This window comes from Schistocerca piceifrons, chromosome 4 (genome assembly GCF_021461385.2).
Source record: "Schistocerca piceifrons isolate TAMUIC-IGC-003096 chromosome 4, iqSchPice1.1, whole genome shotgun sequence".
In the NCBI taxonomy this organism is placed as follows: Eukaryota; Metazoa; Arthropoda; class Insecta; order Orthoptera; family Acrididae; genus Schistocerca; species Schistocerca piceifrons.
The window spans coordinates 522,129,496-522,149,416 of record NC_060141.1 but is presented as its reverse complement, the minus strand read 5'-3'; the positions used below and the strand labels follow the sequence as shown (position 1 = coordinate 522,149,416).

Below are 19,921 nucleotides of genomic sequence, written 5' to 3'. Positions count from 1 at the left end.
CCCATAGACAGTGTGACATGGGCCATCACCAAATCACTAAACCTACCCTTCTATGCATGTATTAAATCGGGGACCTAGAACCGACGGAGAGGCTTCGTCCCACCATAGCCCTCAGTGGTTCACAACCCCACAACAACTCACAGCAGTCCGCCCACCCCACCACCGCCCCACACCGAACCAAGGGTTATTGCGCGGTTGGATGTTTGCGTGGCAGAATAATTATGGCCTACGCATACGTGGAAACGGTGTTTGCGCAATGATTGCCGACACAGTGTAAGTGAGGCAAAATAAGGAGAACCAGCGTGCATTCGCCGAGGTAGGTTGCCTTAAAAACCATCCACAGACTGGCCAGCATAGCGGAACTCGACGTTAATCCACCGGGCAGATTCGTGTCGGGGACCGGCTTGGGGAGCAGCGCGCTATACCGCTCGGCTAGCCGGGCGGGCAAACCTAACTATACTGCCCTGTATCATTACGTATGTCCAACCACAACAGGGAATCTGTGAGTAGTGAGCATGGAGGACGTGGACAGGGACTGTGGCTAGATAGCGCTGGGTCAGCCGAGAGGCGTGCAGGGATAGTGTGCACAGCCATGATGAGAACCGTGTCTGGGTGGCGCAGTGGTTAACGGCCGGCACGGTATCTCAGCGTGTTCGGTCAGAGGGTTGCTCGCCCTCTGTAATAAAAAACTGAGTAAAGGAATCCACGATCAACTTGAACGGATGTCTTGTGACGTCCGCCCGGACCAAACGCAACGAACAATACCAAAAAAAATGTAAAAAAAAGTTCGAAGCCCACTGATGACGATATAAAAGAACGCAACTGCCTAATAATCGGGAGACCCCGAGTTCGAATCCACGTCCGGCGCACATTTTCATTTGTCGCTGCTGATTCCACTTAATGCAGCCTTGCATCTGACATCAATAACCACTTCTGCTTGCCTTCTTATCTCCCCCCTTACCCTTAATTTACATATCATGTAAAGTGGGCGTTACTGTTCTCAACAGCAAGTTGTTGTTGTTGTTGTTGTCTTCAGTCCAGAGACTGGTTTGATGCAGCTCTCCATGCTACTCTATCCTGTGCAAGCTTCTTCACCTCCCAATACCTACTGCAACCTACATCCTTCTGAATCTGCTTAGTGTATTCATCTCTTGGTCTCCCTCTACGACTTTTACCCTCCACGCTGCCCTCCAATGCTAAATTGTGATCCCTTGATGCCTCAGAACATGTCCTACCAACCGATCCCTTCTTCTTGTCAAGTTGTGCCACAAACTCCTCTTCTCCCCAATTCTATTCAATACCTCCTCATTAGTTATGTGATCTACCCATCTAATCTTCAGAATTCTTCTGTAGCACCACATTTCGAAAGCTTGTATTCTCTTCTTGTCCAAACTATTTATCGTCCATGTTTCACTTCCATACATGGCTACACTCCATACAAATACTTTCAGAAACGACTTCCTGACACTTAAATCTATACTCGATGCTAACAAATTTCTCTTCTTCAGAAACGCTTTCCTTGCCATTGCCAGTCTACATTTTATATCCTCTCTACTTCAACCATCATCAGTTATTTTGCTCCCCAAATAGCAAAATTCCTTTACTACTTTAAGTACTGTGAGCGAATGGAAAAAATTTGTTTGAATTCGCGACACGCAGCTCATACCGTCGACATTTACACTGTTGTTCATATGCATGGTGTAACTATATTCCATTTACAGACCTTGAGGATAGGTTCCTTACAACAAAACAAGAAATAGAAGTCTGATAAATGTGGGCACTAAAATGTATACCTGAAGAGATGTGAGCACTTGTTCAACTTGGCTACTGAGAAAGACATCTCTCCCACTGAAATTTTTCTCCTTTTGGTTCATACTACTTCCTCCCAAAATGCGGAAAGAGCTTGCAGCAGAAGAAATGTGTTTCACAGTATCGAAGATTAACAATTGCTCACACCTCCTAAGGAATGCGTTATAGAGCATATCTTTACCAAACATTTCTTTCTTGTTTGGTGTAAGGAACCTGACCTCAAAATCTGTCCTCCAAGTGTGCCAGACAATTAAGTGTGATTTACTGAGTACGCATATAGATGTAGATGGAAGGAAATATAATCACACCCTGTATTCTTCATGTAATACAGGTTCAAAGATAAATGGGAATAGTAAATCAAACAAAATTTAATTACTTTTTAGCGACACACTGGAGACCAAGGGTCCCTTGTACCAAAATATACGGAAAATATCCCTGAACAAGTGTAGAAATTTTTTCGGTGGATTTCTGGTTCAACATAGGTAACAAAATGTTATGTTAAAGCGGTGACTTTTATTGAAAGAGTTTCAAATTGCCAGCTAGCTAAACTAGTCAGTCAACTGATTTTAACTCAACATGAGCGGCCTAAGCGCAAATTACCCTGGTGCGAGCGCAGCAACAGGACTTACCCCATGAACGGACTTCATCATGCAGCCGATAAAACACTGAAATCAGAAAGAACAATGACATTTACCATTGACTCCTTAATCCAGTTGATACCTTACGAACTACCGAAGCACAACAATATTGTTACAAAATTTGTATGTATACAAGTGATAGGATTAACACTTTGGAAAAAATATAAATCTTAAATATTAAACAAACTATTTAGTGTAGTAGACTTACTAACGCCCAGCAATAACTTTTAAATGATGGATTCTTCGGGTTCAGAGGAAAAAAAACTATTCATCTACATATATTCAGGGATCCTTGTGTTTCGAGTTACAAAGATCTCCTGATGGCATTCTAATTGTGGCAAAGAACACAAAGGAATGGGAGGGCCGGTTGAACGAAATTAATAGTGTCTTAGAGAACAATTGTAAGACACCCATAAAGAAAACTAGAATAAAGGTAATGGAATGTAGTGGAATCATAATTAACAGCGGAAACTTTTGTGGCGGCGTTCGTAGCGACAAACAATTCGCTGTAGAAACGGCTTACGAAGTCACCGCCACACTTTTAATAGCGGGCCGACCGGTCCGCTGGAACAGTGAACAGAAAGATGAAAACCCAAACACTCTGATTAAATAAAAGTCGGTACTTATCTTTACTGATGAAGATACAGAAACACAATAGTGAACTCCGTGTCTACAGAGATCTGTCTAGTTCGAGTCGGAGCGGCTAGGTCAGCGTCGGCTGACGACAAACAACAACTCTGCTGCGATGAACACACAACTGACTAGCAAGTACACAATTCGGTGGCGAGTATACAACTGAGCGGCGAATACAGAACTGTCCTAGCGCTCGCGACTCCAGCGCTTAAGAAGCCAGAAGCCAGCGGTGGCGCGCGCAGACTTGCGGCGATTTCCTGTCTCGCTGGCGCTGCTTATGCGGGCGGCGTCCGGACTTTGATGCTGCCAACCTTTTGGAACCGGGCTCGGGTGGCATTACTGGCTAGGATATAACAGAAACTTTCGTGGTTGAAAGTATAGGATAATATAAGCCAAAATGAGCCAGTAAACATACGGTCTGCTTCAGTGTGACTTTTTGTCCTAGTTGGTACAAATATGTTTGATTCATTGAAGATAGTTATAATCTCTTTTCAAGTAGACTGCTGGTTCTCAGTCTGGCGTGGAACAAATTAACATTTTTGAACGATTAAAAAGATGGGCACAGCTATGTTTAGGTCATGAAATAAATTATTTAAAAGTTGTTTTTATTTTTATTTGTTAAATACGTAAACGGATAAAAGGTATTTGTCCATACAGTATGAAACCATTAAGGCATCGAAACGGAATATGACAGAGATTGTCGTTAAGGCTCAACATAAACAAATGTGTCGTGCTTAATTGTGTAGAAAGCCCCAGTATTTTCCGAGTGCACGATGCAGACCAGTCATTGAAGCAGTGATATACGTCAAATGCCTGGATGTACACGTAAGAAGCAATTTATGGAGGAACGACCACATAAAACTATTCGCAGATAAGGCAATGCCTCAGGAAGTGTGGTGTACTCACAATTTAGTTCACTTAGAAAACCCTCCCTTGCCCAATATTTGAATATTGCTCGTCAGTATTGGATTAGAACCGTATACGACTGACAGTGGAGGGTAAAAATCGCAGAGGGAGACCAAGAGATGAATACACTAAGCAGATTCAGAAGGATGTAGGTTGCAGTAGGTACTGGGAGATGAAGAGGCTTGCACAGCATAGAGTAGCATGGAGAGCTGCATCAAACCAGTCTCAGGACTGAAGACCACAACAACAACGACTGACAGAGGAAATACAGCAGATCAAAGGAAGACCAGTGCTTTCCGGTACAGGTTCAATAAGTAGGCACTAAATCGTCTGAGAAGCGCTTAGGCAACTGCAGCGGCAGAAGCTACAAACAAGGTGTTGTACATCATGGTGAGGTTTGTTGTTATTCTGATAGTGTGTATTTGTAAAAGAGTGGACCAAAACATTACTTCCTCCTTCTTATAAATCGTGAAAAGACCACGATGATAAAAGTAGACCCTCGCTTGGCCAATGTTTGAATATTGCTCGTCAGTATTGGATTAATACTGTATACGACTGACAGAGGAAATACAGCAGACCTAAAGAAGACCAGTGCTGTACGATTCAGGTTCAACAAGTAGGCACGAAATCGTCTGAGAAGCGCTTAGGCAACTGCTGTGGCAGAAGCTACGAACAAGGTGTTCATCATAGTGTGGTTTATTGTTATTCTGAGAGCGTGTATTTGTAAAAGAGTGAACCAAAACATTAAATCCTCCTTCCTATAATTCGTGAAAAGACCACTATGATAAAAGTAGAGTTATTTGAGCTCAAACAGATGCTTACCAACAATAGTTCTTTCACGAACCATTCGTAATTGGAACAGGAAACGAGGGCGAGGGAGGAGCAGTGGTACGCAAGGCACCCTCCGCCAAGTACCATAAGAACGCTTGGGGACTTTAGATCGAGATATAAAGATTGAAATAGATACGAAGAGTAGGTAAAATTCCATTACCGTAGTAGTCGCTGCCGATGTTTATAAAAGCTCTCGACACTAAGTTACATCTGTATTATGAAATACACTTTGAAACATCCCCTTAGAAAAATGTATAAATGACAGTGCTGGAAAACCTTTACGTTATTTGATTTTCAAACAGCTGAGCAAAACTGAACGTACTCAGACATTTCTCTCTTTACATATTCTGATCGTCACTAAACTGCCACAAAATATTTTTAGCGCAACGCAATCTGACTTTCGATAATCCCTACAAAGGAATGGCCCTGACTAATAATAACCTATACCTTACATGAATCACTTACCTCACAAAATCTTCGTTACTCAAACTACTGCAGTACAGCGAGCGCCAATACTGCCAGCAAAATAAAAGATTCTAACTACTGAAGGCACTAACTACTGATAGGCATAGTTAGCAAATGAAAGATTTTGATCGAGAACAAACAATGTATTTACCTTAATAGTGTAGTATATATATGACATCCAGTCTTATAAATTTCCTCTCTCTGACGGACACATGTCCATATCGTCCGCTATCAAAAAACCCTTACATCTCTCTCCCCACATCCACCACTGCTGGTCGCTCACCTCCAACTGCGAAACGCTACGCGCTGTTCACATCCAACTGCCTAACACTACAATAGCAAATATTCCAACAATGAAAACCAGCCACAGGCTGCACACAGCACAGTCAGTGATTTTCATACAGAGCGCTACGTGTCGTTACCAACATAAAAACCTAAACAGCCTACTTACAACCTTATTATATACCTGTATAAGTTAATTATAGGAGGTGGACAAAAATATGTAAACACCACCAATACAACAGGTTAAGATGATTAATTCGGCGTAGGAAAACCTTTGGCATTCTATATAGCTTCCAGTCATCTCGGAGTGGATAAATACAGTCCTGCATGGTTTTCGAGGGCGTCTTATACCATTCTTACTGCATAATAGTGGCAAGTTCAGACGACGATGATGGAGGTTGATAGCGATCACGCTTCTCTCCAAAGTAGACCACAAAGGCTCTATGACATTGAGATCTGGTGATTGTGATGTCTAGAGGAGATGCGACAATTCATTGTTGTGATCACAAAACCAGTCTTGCATGATGCAAGCTGTGTGAACAGGGCCCCGTTGCGTTAGAACACAACATCATCGTTGGCGTACAAACATTGCACTATAGGATGGGCAATTCCGTTGCTAATTTTCTCGCTGTTCTTTTTTCTGCTGCTTCTTATTATTTTCGAGTTTATTCTATTTACTCTCAGTCCGTATTCTGTACCCATTACAGTGTTCATTTCATTCAGCATATCATGTAATTCTTCTTCATTTCCGCTGGGGATAGTAGTGTCATCAAGGAATGTTACCATTGATATCATCTCACTGTGAATTTTAATTCCACTCTTGAAGCTTTCTTTTAGTCCCATCATTTCTTACCCACTGGGCTCTTAAGATATCGCGATATGGCTGCCCAAACCATCATCTAACGCCCTCCGAGTTTCGCACTTAGGGTGTAAACCTGGCCACAAGTTGGAAACAATGTGAAGCAAGACTCCTCCGGTTAAACGACATTCTTCCACTGCTCCATAGACCAGGTATTGTGGCTTCGGCATTATGTTTTCTTGTTAGGAACATTTGAATAATTCCAGCTCGCCCTCCAAATACCTGCTTCTGGAGCACTCTTCGTGACGTTTTGGTGCTGACAGCGTTTGCGACATTGAGTTATACAGTGACTTTTGGAGCTGTTGCCTTCTTATTAATCGTAACAATCCTTTTTAATGACTGTCCTCAAGATCATTCACCCCACACTTTCGTCCGCCTTGTGACTCGACAGATGATATTTTTCCGCTTTCTCTGTAAGTGTTGTAGACCTTCGATGCGGTGCCCCTTGAAACACCAAACACTTTGCCAGTCTTGGTTACGGAACAACTCACCATACTATCATCAACAATTTGCCTTCGTTCGAATTCACTTAGCTCCGATATAATGCAAACTACACATGAAGCTGTTCTGACCGTGACTGACATGTATTGAGGACAGTGGTCAGGTGTTGTTCGTGGTCAAATTCTACAGCGCATCCTGCAAGCTTAGCTAGCATCTGAATTTAAGCATGCATTTCTCGATGCATATTCATATTTATGTCCAATCCTGTATATCATTCAGCATGTGTTGTAAGTAATGAAAACATTTGTTTCGAGCTATTGTCAAGAATGTTTAACATATTGTAATAACTGATCGTCATCACAACCTTTATTTTTTTTTGAAAAAAGGAATGAATTGAAAACAAAAGGGGAAACTAATGTGTAACATAGTACATTTCTTTTACAGTGTCTAATAAATACATACTGTTTAATCAATATATTCCAGAAATTGTAGAAATGCTATTAAAGATTTTTCACAATAAACATTATTATTCAGTACTCAGTTAGCAGTCTCCTGATTCAAACAGTGCAGTTAGTTTTATTAAAACACTCTATTTAAAGAAATGCAATCATATTTCGGTACCTACAAAGTATTTATTACCTAAAATTTCTACAGGGATGAAAGGTATGTTTAGTAAGTTTGACGTAAATCAGTTAAAAGCTCTTTTTCTACATATTTCAAAGTAAAATTTTAATTCTAGAAAAATTATTTGTTAAGTTATTGAAGATAAAAACTTTCGTATTCTAGTATATTCACTTGTAAAATTGAGTAACGTTTGGATAACCTGGAGAGACGTCTACAGACGTTAAAGTAACCTCTGGCGTGCCACAGGGGAGTGTTATGGGACCATTGCTTTTCACAATATATATAAATGACTTAGTAGATAGTGTCGGAAGTTCCATGCGGCTTTTCGCGGATGATGCTGTAGTATACAGAGAAGTTGCAGCATTAGAAAATTGTAGCGAAATGCAGGAAGATCTGCAGCGGATAGGCACTTGGTGCAGGGAGTGGCAACTGACCCTTAACATAGACAAATGTAATGTATTGCGAATACATAGAAAGAAGGATCCTTTATTGTATGATTATATGATAGCGGAACAAACACTGGTAGCAGTTACTTCTGTAAAATATCTGGGAGTATGCGTACGGAACGATTTGAAGTGGAATGATCATATAAAACTAATTGTTGGTAAGGCGGGTACCAGGTTGAGATTCATTGGGAGAGTGCTTAGAAAATGTAGTCCATCAACAAAGGAGGTGGCTTACAAAACACTCGTTCGACCTATACTTGAGTATTGCTCATCAGTGTGGGATCCGTACCAGATCGGGTTGACGGAGGAGATAGAGAAGATCCAAAGAAGAGCGGCGCGTTTCGTCACTGGGTTATTTGGTAAGCGTGATAGCGTTACGGAGATGTTTAGCGAACTCAAGTGGCAGACTCTGCAAGAGAGGCGCTCTGCATCGCGGTGTAGCTTGCTCGCCAGGTTTCGAGAGGGTGCGTTTCTGGATGAGGTATCGAATATATTGCTTCCCCCTACTTATACTTCCCGAGGAGATCACGAATGTAAAATTAGAGAGATTAGAGCGCGCACGGAGGCTTTCAGACAGTCGTTCTTCCCGCGAACCATACGCGACTGGAACAGGAAAGGGAGGTAATGACAGTGGCACGTAAAGTGCCCTCCGCCACACACCGTTGGGTGGCTTGCGGAGTATCAATGTAGATGTAGATGTAGACTATATTCGTGTAATCTACGTCTCAGGTTTTTGCCAAAATTACTACGCAAATTATAAAATTACTGACATTAACAAGTTTCTGTCTAGACAGAATTCTTGCGGGAAATGCGAGATTGTAAGTGTGGGTGTTGTGCTCAAATTCTGTGAGCCTGTGTTAAGTTTTTGCCTTATAAAGTTAGTGTCAGTCAGTCTGCGATTAACTTACGACTTGAAAGGTACTGCGCCACTCCTCTCAAGATGTTTGTCATTTCCCTCACTTGCCTGCGAAAATTTCGTCGTGAATATCTGAGGTAATTTTAGCAAGTGACGAAGAAGGCGAACAGACCCGACCTTAGACAACGAGCAGGAACGAAGAGAGAAATATAATTAAAACTTATTTCTTATTTAATCACCCCAATCATGATTAAGTAGTGTAAAAATGGTGATTACTTATACCTAAATGGCACTTAACTTTTCTTAATATTTAACTTCGTTCCATACTTCTTGGGATGGAATGATACACAAAGCAGACAAAGATACATTCTTCTAGGACGACGGATCAGATTGCCTATAGTGTGTGGCTCCTCTGACTAACTTACCTTCTCCTCTGTTGTTGTGGCCTCCTTGTTGGTTTTGAGGCCATCCAGACTATCTGCAGGCAAGGAAAAGCAGCAATCAGAGACATCGCACAAGTATCGATCACTTCACAGCGCGGAACACTGTTCAAGACGCAAAAAATAATTAACGACACAAAGGCAGTTGCACATTTTTCAAAAAGAATCTGTAGAATTCTTGGAATCCTTAGTTTTAGTTATGTTAAATTGCTCAAAATAGTTTTACAACCCCCCTCCCCCTTTTCTCTCTCTCTCTCTCTCTCTCTCTCTCTCTCTCTCTCTCACACACACGCACCCACCCACACACCCACACGCACACAAGCGCGCGCTTGCGCTTGCGCACGCACTATAGATCGTGTGAAATTACTCTGATGAGCCAAAACATTCTGACTACCTGCTAAATAATATGTTGGTCTACTTTGGAAAACGATACAGCAGTGTTTAGTTTTCTTGAGGTATGTGGCACACAGGGCGCCGACTTTCCAAAATTTTTGTGTGTGCATACCAATCGCGGAATGTAACATATGTTTTCTTGATACTCTCGATATTTTTAAAATTATTACTTTCCATTTGTAATCTTTTATGAACACTGCCGGTTTCACAAAGATCTGTACTGTGGTAAAGTAAAATATACCGGTACTACACTGAAGCGCCAGAGAAACTGATACAGGCATGCGTATTCCCATACAGAGATATCTAAACAGGCAGAATACGGCTCAGCGGTCAGAAAAGCCTATAATTAAGACAGAAAGTGTCTAGCGCAGTTGTTGGATCAATTACAGCTGCTAGAACGGCAGATTATCAAGATTTAAGTGAGTGAACGCGGCGTCATAGTCTGCGCACGAGCGATGGGACACGTCATCTCCGAGGTAGCGATGAAGTGGAGATTTTCCCGTACGACCATTTCACGAGTGTACCGCGAATATCAGGAATCCGGTAAAACATCAAATCTCCGACATCGTTGCGGCCGGAAATATATCCGGCAAGAATGACACCAATGAAGACCGAGGAGAATCGTTTAACGAGATAGGAGTGCAACCCTTCCGGAAATTCCTGCAGATTTCAATGTTGGGCCATCGTTAAGTGTCAGCGTGCGAACCATTCAACGAAACATCATCGATATGGGCTTTCGAAGCCGAAGGCCCTCTCATGCACGATACAAAACTTAACACCTCACCTGGGCCCGTCTACACCGACAATGGACTGTTGATGACTGGAAACATGTTGCCTGGCTGGACGAGTTTCGTTTCAAATTGTATCGAGGGGGAGTGGCGGGAGACGTGTACGGGTATGAAGATAACGTCATGAATCCATGGACTGCATATCAGCAGGGGACTGTTCAAGCTGGTGGAGGCTCTGTAATGGTGTAGGGCATGTGCAGTTGGAGTGATATAGGACCCCTGATACGACTCTGACAGGTGGCACGTACGGAAGCATCCTGTCTGATCACCTGCACCCATTCGTGTCCGTTGTGCATTCCGACGGACTTGGTCAATTCAACAGGACAATGCGACACCCCACACGTCCAGAATTGTTACAGAGTGGCTCCAGGACCTCTCTTCTCAGTTTAAATACTTCCGATGGCTAGCAAACTCCCTAGACATGAGCGTTACTGAGCATATCTGCGATGCCGTGCGACGTGCTGTTCAGAAAATATCTCCACCCCCTCGTACTCTTACGGATTTATGTGCAACCCTGCAGTATTCATGGTCAGTTCCCTCCAGCACAACTTCAGACATTAGTCGAGTCCATGCCACGTCGTGTTGCGTCCTCGCAGGGGTCCTACACGATATTAGGCAGGTATAGCAGTTTCTTTGGCTCTTCAGTGTTTAAGAATACGTTGAGACTGCCCTAGCTCAGTCGGTAACACAGCTGACTTAAAAGCAACGGAAATGAAATCAAACTCAGGTTCAAATGTACTTGGACGAATCGACAGACACGGAGGCGCAACGTAAGCGATACGGGCCCGTCTGATTCCCAAACACAAAATATATAACCTATAATTAGCTAACGTAACTTTCATTACAAGAGATAGAAATAGGAATTTAATGGAGTGTGTTATAAAATCCCATGTAATACAAGCAAAGAGATGTGTATAGGAGCAATTCTCAGTATAGTATTTCAGCTTTCCATACGCCTCCAGTAATCGCGCAACGTTTGGAAATTGCCCGGCGAAGAGCTTTTGTTCCGTGCATCCCGTCAGGAGAAATCTACTTTGCACTAGCTAATAATACGGTAATACCCTTTGAATCTACAATATAAGCTCCAGCGTCCATCAAAATCATTGTTTCAACAAACTAAACGATTACAATTCAGATTAGGTGAAAACAATTTCACTGAAATCTTAAACCGCACCGCTGGTATGTTTAAAAAAAAAAAAAAAACTTTTGAGGCAGTCTGTAACAGTCTGCCGGCTGGAGTGGCTGAGCGGTTCTACGCGCTGCAGTCTGGAACCGCGCGACCGCTACGGTCGCAGGTTCGAATCCTGCCTCGGGCATGGATGTGTGTGATGTCCTTAGGTTAGTTAGGTTTAAGTGGTTCTGAGTTATAGGGGACTGATGAGCTCAGAAGTTAGGTCCCATTGTGCTCAGAGCCATTTGAACCATTTTGTAATAGTCGGCTTCCTTGTATCTCGGGTTATTCTTTATTATTGCCCAATTTTGGCAGGCAGATTTTTTAAAACAAATGTTGACGAATGGCGTGGGCGTATTGTAGCGTTTCTTTTGCAAGGAAAAATGAAGCAAGCCGAAAAGATGCGATTCCATTCACGGTGTTACGCGACTGTGTTTCTGGGGAATTCATTTGACTTGGCAAGGGAAAGGCAACGAACGGTGGAGTGTGTTGCTTGGTTGGGGAGTGTGTTGCTTGGTTGCCTTTGGCTTAGTTGATATGTTTTACAGGTCATAAATTTTAACTTGCATCTCAGTATTTTAATAGTTCATTACTTTTTTGATAAAAGCAAGTGAGACATATTTATCTTATTTTGTTTTTATCACACTAAAAAATTTGTTTGTGCGGTGCAGCCACAAGATTACTTGTGTGGCTGCTCGAGCCCCGGCGCGCCCACACAGTCGGCGCGCATGTGTGGTACCAGATGTCCACGCACAGATCATGTAATTCCCGTAACTTACATCCCAAATGTGTTCTCGGGGCTCAGAGCACACGAATTAGATGCCAGAATTTCAGTATAACGTTCCTGAAACCATTGGCCTTGTGAGACGGACAGCTATTCTGGTGGAAAACACCGTCGCCGTAGGAAAGGACATCTAGTGCGAAGGGATTCAGGTGGCCCACTGCAGTGTTCACCTGGTCCACGACTCTCCTGGTTGATTATCAACAGTAGCCCCATGGAAGCCCTGACGAGATCGCCGCCTATCCTCCGTTACGAAGCGGAGAAATTTCCGATCTCCATATTCTGAGATGAGGCGCGGAAGCCCAACTGCTTGATGCCTGCTCGGGGTTTCGTCGTCCTTCAACCACTTTCCATAGATGCTTACGAAATTAGTCCGTAAGCAGCTCTTCGCCATTTCCAAGGGTCTCATTCTCAGGCGCGGGGTCTTAACAATCTGCCCTTTGTCAAAGTCCCTCATGTAAATGCATTTCGCCATTTACCACCATTGGCGTCGCGGATTGGTTCGCCATTCGTCTCTGCCCCAATTATACATTTTTCTTACCACATCACGTGCTGACAACGGACCAGGTGGCGTTCAGTCAAACGGTGAGCAGTGGTCACAGTGCATTGGGTCACCAGTGCATATCTCAGTGTCGATTACGTAGGGAAGCAACATAAAGGCCCAGCTTTAAATTTGTCCTAAAAGCTTCAGTCTAAGTAGACATTACTTTCTTGATAGCCTAACGGAAGTTAATATTCGGGGAGTCCTAGCCAACTGTGCTGCCAAAATACACTCCTGGAAATTGAAATAAGAACACCGTGAATTCATTGTCCCAGGAAGGGGAAACTTTATTCACACATTCCTGGGGTCAGATACATCACATGATCACACTGACAGAACCACAGGCACATAGACACAGGCAACAGAGCATGCACAATGTCGGCACTAGTACAGTGTATATCCACCTTTCGCAGCAATGCAGGCTGCTATTCTCCCATGGAGACGATCGTAGAGATGCTGGATGTGGTCCTGTGGAACGGCTTGCCATGCCATTTCCACCTGGCGCCTCAGTTGGACCAGCGTTCGTGCTGGACGTGCAGACCGCGTGAGACGACGCTTCATCCAGTCCCAAACATGCTCAATGGGGGACAGATCCGGAGATCTTGCTGGCCAGGGTAGTTGACTTACACCTTCTAGAGCACGTTGGGTGGCACGGGATACATGCGGACGTGCATTGTCCTGTTGGAACAGCAAGTTCCCTTGCCGGTCTAGGAATGGTAGAACGATGGGTTCGATGACGGTTTGGATGTACCGTGCACTATTCAGTGTCCCCTCGACGATCACCAGTGGTGTACGGCCACTGTAGGAGATCGCTCCCCACACCATGATGCCGGGTGTTGGCCCTGTGTGCCTCGGTCGTATGCAGTCCTGATTGTGGCGCTCACCTGCACGGCGCCAAACACGCATACGACCATCATTGGCACCAAGGCAGAAGCGACTCTCATCGCTGAAGACGACACGTCTCCATTCGTCCCTCCATTCACGCCTGTCGCGACACCACAGGAGGCGGGCTGCACGATGTTGGGGCGTGAGCGGAAGACGGCCTAACAGTGTGCGGGACCGTAGCCCAGCTTCATGGAGACGGTTGCGAATGGTCCTCGCCGATACCCCAGGAGCAACAGTGTCCCTAATTTGCTGGGAAGTGGCGGTGCGGTCCCCTACGGCACTGCGTAGGATCCTACGGTCTTGGCGTGCATCCGTGCGTCGCTGCGGTCCGGTCCCAGGTCGACGGGCACGTGCACCTTCCGCCGACCACTGGCGACAACATCGATGTACTGTGGAGACCTCACGCCCCACGTGTTGAGCAATTCGGCGGTACGTCCACCCGGCCTCCCGCATGCCCACTATACGCCCTCGCTCAAAGTCCGTCAACTGCACATACGGTTCACGTCCACGCTGTCGCGGCATGCTACCAGTGTTAAAGACTGCGATGGAGCTCCGTATGCCACGGCAAACTGGCTGACACTGACGGCGGCGGTGCACAAGTGCTGCGCAGCTAGCGCTATTCGACGGCCAACACCGCGGTTCCTGGTGTGTCCGCTGTGCCGTGCGTGTGATCATTGCTTGTACAGCCCTCTCGCAGTGTCCGGAGCAAGTATGGTGGGTCTGACACACCGGTGTCAATGTGTTCTTTTTTCCATTTCCAGGAGTGTATTTCTCTAAATCTTTGCCTCATATTACAATTCACAGCAGTGGAAACATTTACGGGGTCAAATAATGGCTTACCTTATCTACATTTACAGGGTGGTCCATTGATCGTGATCGGGCCAAATATCTCACGAAATAAGCGTCAAATGAAACAACTATAAAGAACGAAACTTGTCTAGCTTGAAGGGGGAAACCAGATGGCGCTATGGTTGGCCCGCTAGATGGCGCTGCCATAGGTCAAACAGGTATCAACTGCGTTTTTTTAAATAGGAAACCCCATTTTTATTACATATTCGTGTAGTACCTAAAGAAATGTGAATGTTTTAGTTGGACCACTTTTTTCCCTTTGTGGTAGGTGGCGCTGTAATAGTCATAAACATATGGCTCACAATTTTAGACGAACAGTTGGTAACAGGTAGCTTTTTAAATTAAAATACAGAACGTAAGTATGTTTGAACATTTTATTTCGGTTGTTCCAATGTAATACATGTACCTTTGTGAACTTATCATTTCTGAGAACGCATGCTGTTAGGGCGTGATTACCTGTAAATACCACATTAATGCAATAAATGCTCAAAATGATGTCCGTCAATCTCAATGCATTTGGCAATACGTGTGACGACATTCCTCTCAACAGCCAATAGTTCGCCTTCCGTAATGTTCGCACATGCATTGACAATGCGCTGACTCATCTTGTCAGGCGTTGTCGGTGGATCACGATAGCAAGTATCCTTCATCTTTCCCCACAGAAAGAAATCCGGGCACGTCAGATCCGGTGAACGTGCGGGCCATGGTATGGTGCTTCGACGACCAATCCACCTGTCATGAAATATGCTATTCAATACCGCTTCAACCGCACGCGAGCTAAGTGCCGGACATCCATCATATTGGAAGTACATCGCCATTCTGTCATGCAGTGAAACATCTTGTAGTAACATCGATAGAACATTACGTAGGAAATCAGTATACACTGCACCAGTTAGATTGCCATCGATAAAGTAGGGGCCAATTATCCTTCCTCCCACAATGCCGCTACAAACATTAACCCGCCAAGGTCGCTGATGTTCCACTTGTCGCAGCCATTGTGGATTTTCCGATGCCCAATAGTGCATGTTATGGGCTTACTTTACCGCTGTTGGTGAATGACGCTTGGTCGCTAAATAGAACGCGTGCAAAAAATCTGTCATCGTCCCGTAATTTCTCTTGTGCTCAGTGGCAGAACTATACACGGCGTTCAAAGTCGTCGTCATGCAATTCCTGGTGCATAGAAATATGATACGGGTGCAATCGATGTTGATATATCATTCTCAACACCGACGTTTATGAGATTCCCGATTCTCGCGCAATTTGTCTGCTACTAATGTGCGGATTAGCCGCGACAGTAGCTAAAACACCTACTTGTACATCATCATATGTTGCAGGTCGTGGTTGACGTTTCACATGTGGCTGAACACTTCCTGTTTCCTTAAATAACGTAACTATCCGGCGAACGGTCTGGACACCGAGCAGCATATATAGCACACGCCCGTTGGGCATTTTGATCACAATAGCCATACACCAACACAACACGGGTAATGTATCACGAAGCAAATACCGTCCGCACTGGCGGAATGTTACATGATACCAAGTACTTATACGTTTGTGACTATACAGCGCCATCTATCACAAAGCGAAAAAAGTGATCCAACTAAAACTTTCATATTTCTTCAGGTACTACACGAATATGTAATAAAAAATGGAGGTTCCTATTTTAAAAAACGCAGTTGACATCCGTTTGACCTATGGCAGCGCCATCTAGCGGGCCTACCATAGCGCCATATGGTTTCCCCCTTCATGGTAGACGAGTTTCGTTCTTTGTAGTTTTTTCGTTTGATGCTTATTTCGTGAAATATTTGGCCCGGTCACTATCAATGGACCACCCTGTAAAATCTGCATACCCTGTGAAGTTCAGGGCAGAGTGTGCATAATGGTAGCGAATATTAAGCTTTCTTCCAGATCCAAAAGTGCATCGAGCGAGGAGATAATGACACTTTAAATGCCTCTGGGCATGCTGTTATATGTCAGTCTTTGAATTCACATTACGTAAGGGAGCGGGACGCAGGGATCCGAAGAATGTATATAGATTTTTCACTTAAAACTAGTTACGAGCATTTTATAAGTGTGCTTTCGGTGACGTACATCATCCATCTTCAAGTATCTGACAAATCTGATTGTTCATAATTTTTGTAACGTTCTTCTGTGAGTCAAAAAAACCTGTGACAGTTTGTGACGCCCTTCTTTTTACACATTCAGCATCCCGTGTTAGTCCTATTCTGCACGAGACCCACGCATTATTCGTAAGCAATCTCCTTTGAACACTTCCTCCATTACCCTGGCATATTACTAAGAACCGAAGTCTGCCACCTGCTTTCCCTACGTATGAGCATCTGTGATCATTCCATTTCGTATCCCTACAAATCATTATTGATGGTTCTATGAGTTTACTGATTCTAATTGTGAGTCATTGATACTGCACTCATAGGATAATACGTGTTTTATTTCCCGGTTATGAAGAGCATAATTTCTTATTACTATAAATTTTGAAGCAATTTGCCAATCGTAGCGCCACTGTGAAATCCCAGCAGGATCTGACTGAATGATTTTCTATATTTTTTCAGGAAATATTTTACTATAGAAAACTGCATCACACGTGAAAAATTTGAGGCTGATATTAACATCGTCAGGCAGGTCACTGATTTGCGACATGAACAACAAGCACCTCAATGCCCTCCTCTGGGGATGGCTGAAGTTGCTTGTACTTCTATCGATGACTCTCCACCTATGATAAAATGCTGTTACCTACGTGCCGGCAAATGCCCAAGCCAGTAAAAAATTTTGTTTGACAGCCCATACGAACCTAGTCTTGTCAATAAACTTAGTTGTGTAAAGGAGTCCAATGCTTTTAGGAAGTACTGCGTCTACATAACTGCCTTGACCCTTGACTTTCAGGATGTCACATGAGAATCGCCTAAGTTTGGCCATGTTCTGTTCTCCTCACCTTAGAATACGCCATTGTGATGTGTTTTATGTTATCTCCAGTTTGTTCATGCGTGCACACGGATGCTTCTCAAAGATGAAATCATTTATCTGGTCATCTTAGCTCACGAACATGGAAATGCGAAAATATGTAGACTTACCTAGGTTCTCAGAGGCCATGCAGTCCTTTAAATCCTTGACTGCTTTTGTCAGGTCTGGCTCGTCTGCCTGGAAAAAGACAGTGTCGCAGTGTGAGATACGCAAACTCCTTTGATTGCATACAAAAAAGCGGGACCTAGTTTTACTGAAAGAAACATGCAAGACATGTGTAAGTTCTCAGGCTAGAACGCTTGCTGGTATCTTTAACAACCCTGTACTATTTATTATTACGTAATTGGCTTGATCTTCTTTCCATTCTTTTTATGACCTGGAAAAAAATGTGCAGTTAATCATCTCATCTTATCATTTGTACAGCATCTAATTTATTCGTAGTATATTGTTATAACCTAGCTTCGGTTTTTTGCCTTTGGGTGCAAAGAGGAACACGTTTTGTTATTGCCCAACACGCGAACATGCTACGACCTATCTAACGGTTATAATGAGACTCCTGTACAATTAAATTATCTTGTAGAGTAATGGCGGAGTCCGCCCGCTTCGCAACGAAGCCAAACAAGAAGTAGGTTCAGAAGAAGAAGAGAAATGAAAATAAGACAAGTTTAATAAATTTCATCCTGGATGTTACAACCCTGACCTAACAGGAAATTGGAGTCTTTTAAAGCTGAATGGTAAGTTAATTCAAACGATAGGAACTTTTGATGTGACTAGGGACCTGCCTCCATCTTTTCAGCCTCTATGGCGCTGTTTAGAAGTTTTTGTGAGGGCATCAGGAAGGATTGAGGGAATGTAATAATTCTGTTGGGAAGTTTACGCTTCCGTCTTGATTTATCGTTTATCAGTGGATTAAAACACACAACTGCCCATTAAAATCGCTACACCAAGAAGAAATGCAGATGATAAACGGGTATTCATTGGACAAATATATTATACGAGAACTGACATGTGATTACATTTTCACGAAATTTGGGTCCATAGATCCTGAGAAATCAGTACCCAGAACAACCACCTCTGGCCGTAATAACGGTCCTGATACGCCTGGGCATTGAGTCAAACAGAGCTTGGAGGGCGTGTACAGGTACAGCTGCCCATGCAGCTTCAACACGATATCACAGTTCATCAAGGGTAGTGACTGGCGTATTGTGACGAGCCAGTTGCTCGGCCACCATTGACCAGACGTTTTCCATTGGTGAGAAATCTGGAGAATGTGCTGGCCAGGGCAGCAGTCGAACATTTTCTGTATAAAGAAAGGCCCGTACAGGACATGCAACATGCGGTCGTGCACTATCCTGCTGAAATGTAGGGTTTCGCAGGGATCGAATGAAGGGTAGAGCCACGGGTCAAAAAAAGGTTCAAATGGCTCTGAGCACTATGGGACTTAACTGCTGCTGTCATCAGTCCCCTAGAACTGAAACTGAGTCCATGATCTGTCTTTTCTGAACATGAGTTTATATATACACACATTTGGTTTGTTACCACAGTCACCCTTGTTTCTGTGAGAAAACCTGTAATATGCAATAACCAAACACACGACACATAGCAATATAACACAATTTTAACGAAACTCTCTACAGTTACGTACTTGCCGCCGCTGTGAGAACAGGTCAGCATACCATCGTTGTGCCGTTGCATTCAGTGAACCCATACAGAGGTGATTGTCGGCCAGCTCTTCACCAGTGAAATTATCCATACACATGTGTATCGCTTTTAATATACACGTAACACGGCTGAAAAAGCATATACAGCACAGAACCTGTCAGAGTTGAATGCAGGCTTGAAGGCGAAGAGTAAAATGGGAGTACCGTTGTCAACAGCAAGCACAGTGAACGAATGTGTAGAAGACACAGAGCGTATACCGTAGAAATTTCCACTGTTGTGCAATGTTTCCAGAACAATACTGCTAATTAGGGCAAGAAAGTAAACGAAATGCGTTTAACTCTGTAACGAGGCTCAGCAGGCTTGTGGGTCGCTTATATTAAAATATTCCGAGAGTGTGCTGAATGACCTCTGAAAGTTTGTTGGTGGAGTTCTTGTTCACCCTGTACATAGCCCGCCTGCCACGTTATTTTTCCCTCACTGAGAAACAATGTACGAAACAAGCAAGTGGATTGCCACGAGGGGCGGCCACCCTTACGAAAATACACTGCTGAACTTAAATACCAAGATAAGCCGCGGCCAGTCTGTGGGCTTGAGGGGAAAAAAGTCGAAACACTGTTTAGGACACAGTGGTGTAGCGATAAT

At 43.7% G+C, this 19,921-nt stretch overlaps 1 protein-coding gene across 1 annotated transcript in view; it reads right to left on the bottom strand.

Annotated features, from left to right (window-relative positions):
• LOC124796253 overlaps positions 1–19,921 on the bottom strand; it is a 48,367-nt gene that overhangs the window by 27,648 nt on the left and 798 nt on the right. Inside the window, exons 2-4 of the mRNA XM_047260355.1 lie at positions 17,728–17,794; positions 9,216–9,268; positions 2,439–2,474 (exon numbers count right to left, since the gene is read on the bottom strand). Coding sequence (XP_047116311.1) covers positions 2,439–2,474; positions 9,216–9,268; positions 17,728–17,794 — 156 coding nt within the window. The remainder of the gene's footprint in view (positions 1–2,438; positions 2,475–9,215; positions 9,269–17,727; positions 17,795–19,921) is intronic.